Source organism: Sylvia atricapilla, chromosome 14, assembly GCF_009819655.1.
Source record: "Sylvia atricapilla isolate bSylAtr1 chromosome 14, bSylAtr1.pri, whole genome shotgun sequence".
NCBI lineage: Eukaryota > Metazoa > Chordata > Aves > Passeriformes > Sylviidae > Sylvia > Sylvia atricapilla.
Genome location: NC_089153.1, coordinates 4,574,810 through 4,584,518, shown reverse-complemented (window position 1 = coordinate 4,584,518; position 9,709 = coordinate 4,574,810). Strand labels below are relative to the sequence as shown.

Sequence of the window (9,709 nt, the reverse complement as noted above, 5' to 3'; positions counted from 1 at the left end):
TAATTAAAGAAAATTTCCAGGATTAAAAACTATGTGGCTTAATCTGCCTGTGCATATAAAACTCCTAAAATATTAGGCTGTGATGCCATGAAAATCTGTAACTAGTGTACATAACCACCTTTAACTACAGTTCTTTGTTCTTTGACTTTGTCCAAGAGAAATGGCTGTAGTTCCTCCATCCTTTCCTCGTGGACACTGAAGGTTGGACTCAATACCTCAAATACACAGAGAAATAATGTGCATCACGAGGTGTTACAATTTTCCATAACCCAAGAATTTATTTAAACTTACATCACAATGAGAATCTAATAATAAAATACATCAGTTCACACCAGTCTGCATTGCCATTTTTAAAAGGTAAGCATCTTCACTTTATATTAAAACTTTCTGGAGGTAAAAACTACTGCATTGTACCCACAGTTCTTGAAATCTATTGTAACATTAGGCAGTTTACAAAGGAACTTTCAGAGCTAATTACACTTCAGTTAACCTCACATTTTTGGCACATCTGAATGCTTTTTAAATTTTCTTCTTAAAATAGTTCTATAGCAATTAGAGAATCATGGACATAAAGCATCACTATCCAGTGGCAAGTGCTGCCTAAAAGCATACAAAAAATTGCATCATTTGGTTACAAAATAGATATTTTCTTAGTTCTTTTATCCCAACTCTTAACACTGAAGTGCCATGACAGAAAAGGGCCAGGAACAAGGCCGGCCTTGCTGAGTTGTTGCTGGTCCCTTTGCTGCAAGGCTTGGCTTAAGTAAATCCCAGAGTGATGTGTTAACAAGATGTTGATGGCTTTTGCCTTGCCAGGCCCTTGCTTTCAAAGCACCCTCCAGCAGGTGTGAGGCCACCCGTAAATGTCACCCTCTTTGTCACCGTGCTGCTGCTCAAGTGACAGAGTGAACACGGGTTTGGACAGGTTCAAGAGGGGCCGTGTTTCTGCAGGCCATGGCAGTCGAGTGGCTGCAAATCTGAGGGCTGCAGAGCCACTGCTAGGCTGGATCTCTTCTGCCTGACCACAGCAGCTGCTTCTTTAGAAATTAAAATGTTTCTAAGCAGGAATGAAGCATTAATGGTATTAGTGTGCCTGGCACATATTTGTACAAGTGTTTGCAGTTACTCGCATGAATTTTTAAAATGTGTAGGTTGTGGTTTAGGTGACTTTAGTTGTACACCACAAACCCCAGCTGTTATAAGCTTCTGATGTTATATTGAAAATAAAAAGCAGTCCATGGTACTTGCAACCAGGGTTAGTTTTCCCTGGCTTTTGAGCTGTACTGTATCAATCAGAGTCTGGCACATTAAGGAGAGATTGTTTTTTGTTTCACTGATTGCTAGCCAGCTCCACGTACTGATATTTATTTTTATGATTTTTTGAGATGGCTGTTACATTGGTTATGTCCCGTCTGCTCACATTGCTCTGGTCATAACAGAGAAATATGAATGAACTGCTGCAGTTAAGGAGAGACTGACAGCAGAAGAACAATAAGCACGTGACAGCTTTCTGGCTGTATTATATCTAGATGGTTTCTTCATTTTAGTGGGAAATAAACAATTCTACTTGTCATGACAAGGTTGCATTCTGTGCATCCTTCCAAAGCCCAAATCAAACCAAAGTCCCATTTTCTTGATTCAGCTTTCCTACTCATCCTTTGCTAAATCCCGATCTGAAAGCCTTTTGGTGAGACCAGTAAGGATTCAGTAAGGATTCCCAGAAGGACGTTATGGCTGCTAGGAAGCATCTCTGACTACCTTTCTTAGGGACAGAGAACTTGAAGAAAGGACCATAATGCTTACTCTATTACAGAAAGAAAGAAATTACACAGATAATAAAACAATTGTTGATGGGGAGGTTTGAAACTTACAGTAAGAGAAAATTCAAGGTATCCATGGTGCTCTTTGCACGTATGTCCTGACCCTGAAAGGCAACCCTGACAAAAACCCTTCAAAAACCAAACTCACTCCCAGAGTCAATTTTCCGCTCACATCCACAGTGAGAATTCATCCCTGCATTGATTTCCATTTCCTACTCAGCAGTTGCTCTGAACACAGCTCGGGTGGGTGTGGGGTCCTTTGGGAGGCTCGAGTGCAGGACACGGAGCAGAGCTTTGGCTGAGCAGGTCAGGCTGCACTGGGTGGAGCTGTGACACCTCTCCCTGTGCAGGACAGCACTGCTGGGGCACACAGGTGTCAGCTGAATACCTTCACATGGGTTTAGTGCAACTTCTGCTCGCTTGGGAAGCTGTGGGGAGGCAGGCAGCTGCTCAGAGCCAGCGTGTGGCTGAGCAGCAGCCAGGGCCCAGCTCACACCCGTGGCTCGAGTGACAGTGGCAGTAAAAGCTGATACGTTGCAGGTGCCTTCTGGCACCTGCGGTATTTTCATGCTCTTTACAACCTTTGCAAGTTAAAGTGTCAAGGTGTGATAAACTATGTAGCAGTGCATTCCTTACATTTCATATACAAAAAAGGGCTCAAGACTGGGAGCAAGAAGGCACAAACTTGGGAAATAACATAGCTGAGGAGTTTACACAAAAGTACTATGTCATTTATTAGGCATCACTTAGCACTTATTTCACATTTTGCCCCCAAATTACCCCAAAGCAACATAAATTTCTCCACTTCCTTTCCCTTCGCACCCTTCTTTTGGATAAAGCTGCCTGTGCTCTATAGATACAGTTGCTGCAGAATATAACGTGAACACAGATAAGTACAACATACACAGCAAGAAAATGTATTATAGTATTACAATAGTCAAATAATGTAATTAGCCTCAAGCTACGGCAGTGCCTGTGTGCTCCAGGGAACCAGTTCACGAACAGCAAGCGGGGCCACTGTCCAGGAGCAAACCAGCATGGGCAGTGTTGGGAAGAGAAGGGGCTGGAGAGGCTCTTCGGGCGCCTGGATGCAGCTGGTCTCGGGGATCTGCTCACCTGGAACTCCCAACCAGGGCCTCAGAGCTTTCTTCAGCCCGTATCAGTCCGGGGGCAGCTCCTTGGAACACCTTTACGTCTGTTCGTTGTGCATACACATAAAGTCACCCCACATTCCTCCTGTTAGGCTATGTTTTCTTTATATATATAACTTTTTTTTTTTTTTTTAACCTTTTAGCTTTTGAAATTTTTTTTCTTACAACTGTTAAAAAAGTTTCATGGTAAAAATAGCTCACTATATGATACATATACCCAAAGTGGTGCGATACTTTATATAATAAAAGATGAAAATAGTCACTTTCCATAATAAAAATAAGTTCTATTTTTTGCTTATTTTACAATATACTTAATAATTATTCTCTTCTTCTTCACTCTGCAAGTAAATAGGTCCCATTTTGATAACGCTTCTGAGTCGATTAAAGTGGCAAGAGACCGGAGAATGGCTTACAAGCACTTCGAGCAGCCGCACTCCACGTGTCTCTCCAGTTCTTCCGTGAAGGTGGAGCCGTCCAGGCACTGGAAGAAGTATTTCCTCCTCTTGCTGCGGAGGGGCACGCAGCACTGCCCGCCGCCGCAGCCCCCGCGGCACTCCAGGCGCGGCACTTTGGAGGCTGTGGCACACGAGGTGTAGCCCTGCTGCTTGCGGACCACTTCTCGGATGATGTCTCCTTGGCAGAGGTTTTCTGCTGGGGCAACAGAGATGGAAACGAGTAAAAAACGTGCTAACCGCTTGGTCAGATATTCCCTGCACATCAGCGAGCAGCCCTGGGTTCAGAACGTGATTCAAGACAAACAGATGGCACGAGAAGAACCTTAATCTTTTATTGCTTTGTACCTGCCACCAAAACAGAGCTTGTCTACACAAATGTGCAATATCCGGTGCAAGGCCGAGGCCAAGCAGGCCTGCTGGCTTTGATCAGCAGCCTGCAAGTGTTTTAATGAATGCTGAGTGTTGAGTCCTGCAAACACTCCTGCAAAATAGGAATTAGTTTTTGTGGGGAGACAGGTTGTGGGGAGACAGATGGAGATGATGCTGAAGGCAATCTTGATATATTACAGCTGTGTTAATTACCAAAGAGTGGGAACAGCCTTGCCCTCACAGCTGTGGGGGGGATAAAGAGTGAGTTAGCTGGTTGAGTTAGAGTCTGCTGGCTGTGCTGTGAGGAGAAAGGGACAGGAGGTCATGTGAGGGACAGAAGGGATAAGACATTGTATGAGGAATAGACAGGGTTAGGTGGCTGTGCTAGGGACAGGAAGGAACAAGGCAGAACTGGAGATGAAACAGAGAAAGGGGAGAGAAAGAACCAGAGCTGTGTGGAGCTACCCATGGGATTGCAACAAAGATAAAGTATGAGAGACTTCTAGAGGGCAAGGTGCCGATACTTGAAGCTTCTGAGGTTTTACTGAAGCACTCTGAGTATTGTGGCTGTCTTGACAACCACAAGTTTTACCACGTCTGCTTCTCCAGAGCAAAGGTCAGCCTGCTCTGTGTGACCCTAGTGGTCTGTACTGTTCTGCAGCCTCTGTGCAGGAGATACATTTTGGTGATGGGTATGTGTAAAATTTGGAAAGTCTGTGATTTGTGCACAGGAAATGGATAACCTAAATAAAAATAATATAATCCAGCTCCTTCCTTCTAGACAAGAACAAAAGAAGGCAGAAAGGACACAGTTAAAATTCAGTGAGTTTCCAGGGAGTCTTTTCAGGTCATGGCAGAAGAGTTGGGCCTCTGCCCTTATAGGAAACTCTAGCATGATCTGGATTCCCCTGGAAACCTGCCCAAGAAAGAGCAAGCTGAGAATCTTTCATGCTACTTCAGATGAGCAGTTCCTCCTTGTACAACCTCCCTTCCCAGCAGTGCAAATAACTGATCCCTGCTTACTGAGGGTAAACCTCACAACCACCTCTTTAAACATCCCACCCAAATCCTGGGAGCAGCAAACCTTGAGGATTCAGGAGACAGAGAATAAAACTCGGCACCGTGTCCCTATTTCTCCATGTGATAGCAGCTACCTACTGTTATGTACTTCTGTTCTCCCTGTACTGCTCTGCAGAGGCTGGCTTAACTTTATCCTGTATTTGCCATTCCCCCCAAGTCCAGTGGCAGGGAAGAGAGGCGTAAAGCAGGAATGCAGCAGCACAGCTCCCAGCCCCGGGGCCAAGCCTACCTCTGTCACAGAGCTCTCCACTGTAGCCGGGGTCACATTCACAGTAGGGCTCCCCATGCTCTGACACCTTACACTGCCCGTGGCTGCATTTCAAAGTCCTGCAGGGGCTGGAGGAATTGTTCTTCTTGTCACAGTACATCCCTGTGTAGCCCTCCGTGCACTTACAGGTGTAAGCAGTGCCGGCCGCCGTGCACTTGCCGTGCAGACACCTGGAGAAACAGAAGCATTTAGAGCTGGTCTTTGCTGGATGGGAAAGTTCCTTTTCCCACAAATGTTTGGTTTTGGCATTTCTGCCCATTTAATTCCAGGATCCTAATCCAAAAACAACAGCTCAGGGTCAAACACTCTGCAGAAAACGGTGAGTTTTTAGTGAATACTGGATAACATTCAGAGAATACATTTAGAATTTGTGAACCTAAGTAGAAAACATGAGGCTCTTCCATGAGCACAGACCAAAGCTTGCCATCCATACAGGACAGCTCACATTTACAGCATCAGTACAAGGAACTCGGTGCCAACAATCAAGCTGCATGCCCAGGCTTCCTGAGCAGAGTTAACTGTACAAATAATATCAGGTGATGAAAACCAGTGTGATAAACAAAGGTGCTTGTGGCAAAGCTATGCACAGACCTATCACGGGCAGCTGTAGTTGAGAGTTCCCTGGCTCCTGGGGTTTGCAGCGAGCTTTGGCATTTCCGAGGAACACCACAGGGTGGGGTGGTGATCCTTAGCAAGTTCTCTGACACTGTCCACACTTCTGGGACAGGGCTGAGAACACTGAGGAAAGCAACTCTCTCTAGCCAAGGAAAAACTGCTCAGGGCTTATAAACCTTTGGCATAACCTGGCATAAGAACATATCTCTTATTTTAAATTGCTTTCTAGTACTTTAAAATTATTCCCTGTTTATGTTGAATTTTTGTACATTTAATTTTTAAGCCTTGAACTAAGAAGGCGAGTTTTAAGAGTAATTTCAGTCAGATCCAGACATGCAAAATACCGTAATGAAGGGAGTCACAATCTGTATAGAGCAGTATTTTCTGCCACACGAACCAGAGGTTTCCTGATCTTTCCAGGTGCATTTCCTCAGTGAGATTAACCCGTGAGTGTTGGAGCAGACACCTGCCAGCAGGGCTCCACACTCCCCTGGGAACACGGTCAGGGCTTCAGGGAGCCAGCTCCAAAAGGCTCAAGTGATTCAGGAAAGCTGTGCAAGCATTAAAAATACACACAGCTACTTTCCTTAGCAAGGGGCTATGTTCAAGATTGCCTCACCCTACCTGGACTATGAGAGAAACCATCCCTCATTCTGTAAACATCTGGAACTCCCTTATTTTTCTCTGTCCAACCACAACAGCTTTGTGTTGACACTGGAAATTCAAGGAAACGTTTGGGTCTTCATACCTTTGGTTTGTAAACTGTCAGGTGCTTTTCAACACCTTCCAGACTTCAGTACTTTGCAGAATTAGAACCAGAAGGAAGTTTAAAATGGTACCTTTGCCAGGTTATATTTCTGAGAGTGATTATTCACTGCATCAATTTACCTGTCAGAAGTATGTGCTTGTGAAAAGTGCCTTCCAAGACAGCAACTGAAGGAACTTCTAAAACAAAAGTACTTCCATCTGCTTATGAAACAACACTGAAATATGCAGCCTGCTGCTCTGCACGGGACTGTTTCCTGTGTATTTGCCATAAGAAAGCTATTCATCCCGTGTTTCTGATGGAGATGTGGTTATTGAGTCTTTGAACTGTAAATACTTTACACTCACGCTCCCTTCACATGCAACACCACACTATCCTTTAAACTTGCACTTTAAAGGGCTGTTTCAAAATGTAATATGTAAGTCAACTATTTGGGAAATTTAAAACTGCTCACACTGGAGTGCATAATGGTCTTCAGGGAGTAAGTTTCAAGACTGGGCTCAGTGCTGCTGGGAGAAAACCCCTAAAATGTGTACCTCCCACTCACAGGCAGCTCTGCTCTGCATCTGTGCAGGCACTCACCTCCTGGGTTAAGCCATGCCCATTAACAAGAGGTTTTGTATTTTAATGTGCAGAGTCACAGCTGAAGGTATGACCTGCAGCATTAACACCTGAGCTCCTTTGGCAAGTGAGCAACATCTGAACAAGAAGTGGAAATTGAGAGCTGCCACAGATGCAGACTCACAATTGTCAATAACCTCATATGGAGACCCAGCCCCTCCAAAAACGGTCAGATGTGGTTTTGCAAGATAAAATATAAAATATGCATTAGCTGTAAAGGTTTTGCTCTCCTGTCAGCATTTGTTTGAGCTTACTTGTGGTTAAGACATGGATCTCCAATTTCCTGGTCACACAGAGGGCCCATCCAGCCTGGGTGACACTCACAAATCACACTCGTTTTCTCCAGGGATCGGCAGATCCCATGCTTGCAGATGTTACAGGATTTGCAGCCAGGAAGGACTCCCAGTGACTGCTGTGGTAAATCCTTGAAATCCTGCAGCTCGTTGTTGATCCTGACATCATGAATGCACCCATGGAAACCATTTGGTGTCTTGTCTGCACCCTGGCGCAGGGATGATAATCCAGTAGAGGTTGGGATCCCTTCAGATAAAAGCAAAAGGGGAAGGTTCACTTACACTTGCAATGATAATATATAAATTATAACTGCTAAAGATTATTTTGTCACAGCCCCTTAAAATCTTTCAATAATTAATTTGCATAGGACCTTTGTAAGGTAGCACAGTCTCATTGTCCTCATTCTGGAAATGGAAAGGAAAAAAACATAAACTCACTCAATCTTCTGTAAGAAGGACATGACCCAAAAGAAGAAGAAAAACAAAACCTTTTTTTTTTTTTTTTGACTGGTGGCCACGTGTTCCTGTCCTTAGATAACGTTCCTTTTCTCTACAGTTTAACAGCAATTATTTTTCTGAAAGGTTTGAGAATGTCTTCATTTGTCAGCAGGTAGCATCCACCTCTGGGATGCAGCGAGACAGTTTGGCTTTACTGGGTCACAGTGTTAAGACAGAGAGTAGTAAGAGCGCATCCCATGGAAAATAGTGCAAAAAAGCTCTAAAGATAGGGAACAGCATTTCAAGAGGCAGGCCAAGACTTTGTGGTGAGCACCTCCCATCTTGTTCTAGTGCTTGGAAGAGTTCACATGGTTGGATGGCCAGCAGGTTCTTTTGGATGTTTTATGCCTTCCCCACCGATGCCAGCTTGGATGTACAGCTGCATTAGCACAGGAAAGTGCTTCCATTTTCTGCCATGTGAGGACTCTCAATTTGCTGTCTGTAAGTAATGCCACTGTTAAAGGTGGTCCTCAAACAAATCCAGCACCTGTTTAACTGTTAGGAGAAAAGTTGCTAGAACAGGTGATGTGGTTGTGAGATGGACAGAACTGTGAGGACCTGAAGGTTCAGGTCTGTGTTAACGTTACTGTAGATCAGGAACAATTGCTCTGGGGTAATTTAGGCAAGTACTGTAATGAAACCACCTGCAGAGGAAGGGGAGCTGGCTTCCATGGGAGGGCTGCACATGAAGAGATGGCACATGAAGAACAGGGAGGGCTGTTCTTCAGAGGAACAACAAAGAAGAAAAGAATTTTAATAGGCAACAAAAAAAGGCTTTAATGAGGCCATGGATCCTGGTATCCAACTGTCCTTCATTCCAGACCTCAGGTTTTTCTTGAGAATTTTTTAGGTACCTTTTGAGAATTAGTATTGATCCATGGTGCTCATCCATTAATGAAACTTTTCCACAGGATTAGTTCCCAAGTTCCCTGGGTATAAATTGCTGCAGGATTGCTATCTTTTGTGCTGTGCTAAAGGGAGAAATTGTGATGGCCTCTGCACCAGCAGATTATCTTTGATGCACAATGCTTTTTAATAGCCTGTGACATTCTTAATAGGAGCCAATTTTAAAAGTCAGCTCTGTACAAAGCAAGATTAGCCAGTTTTCTGTTTTACAAGGGCAATATTCAGGGTTCTTTTAGAAAAGTGTTCTTAAAGAAAATTATTTAGAAAAGCCTTGACCAGCACCAACTGAAGGTGGTAAGAGTTTCTGCTATTGGCTTCAATGATCTCATTAGAAAAGGCTCAAAGACTTTGAGTCTATTACCATTCTGCTGACTTTTGTGTTTGGAATAGGCTGACTAAAAATTCAAGAACTCCGTGTCACTGAAAGAGAAATTTCAACATGCAGAACAGAACTAGGGGGCTTCTGGCAAAAACAATCCATTGGGCAGAGACCAGCCTTTGTTCTGTCTCTTGTAACCAGACACCTAATCAGTGGTATAGTCATTATTCTGGGCATTGTTTCCCACCCCATTTGGCTTCTTCTCCCTCCAGATTCAGTGCTTAATGTGAAAAAATTTCTTAACTGAGGTTTGGTCAGTTCTAATATCTGTCTGAACTGTGGCTTCAGTTTCCAGTGAGAAAACTATTAACCAAGGTGTTCTTAGCTTGTATGAATATGTTTTTTAATCACACACCTCCTTCCCCCCAATTGTTAGACTTCTATAAAACTTCCAGCAGAAATACTGCTCAGTTATGGTATATTTAAACCTACTGACTATTGATTTGCTTTTTTGCCTTGATAATTTGTGGTACTCCCACTGATACTTC

At 43.8% G+C, this 9,709-nt stretch overlaps 1 protein-coding gene across 3 annotated transcripts in view; it reads right to left on the bottom strand.

The window, feature by feature from the left end:
* Positions 1 to 252: 252 nt before the first annotated feature.
* Positions 253 to 9,709, bottom strand: part of SLIT3 (slit guidance ligand 3) — a 471,665-nt gene continuing 462,208 nt past the window's right edge. Inside the window, exons 34-36 of one of the 3 annotated variants that reach the window (XM_066328944.1) lie at positions 7,400 to 7,685; positions 5,105 to 5,313; positions 3,299 to 3,622 (exon numbers count right to left, since the gene is read on the bottom strand). In XM_066328944.1, coding sequence (XP_066185041.1) covers positions 3,381 to 3,622; positions 5,105 to 5,313; positions 7,400 to 7,685 — 737 coding nt within the window. In that variant the 3' untranslated portion in view covers positions 3,299 to 3,380. Of the gene's footprint in view, positions 3,623 to 5,104; positions 5,314 to 7,399; positions 7,686 to 9,709 lie in introns of all 3 variants that reach the window. The other 2 variants (XM_066328945.1, XM_066328946.1) reach the window with 2 other exon arrangements.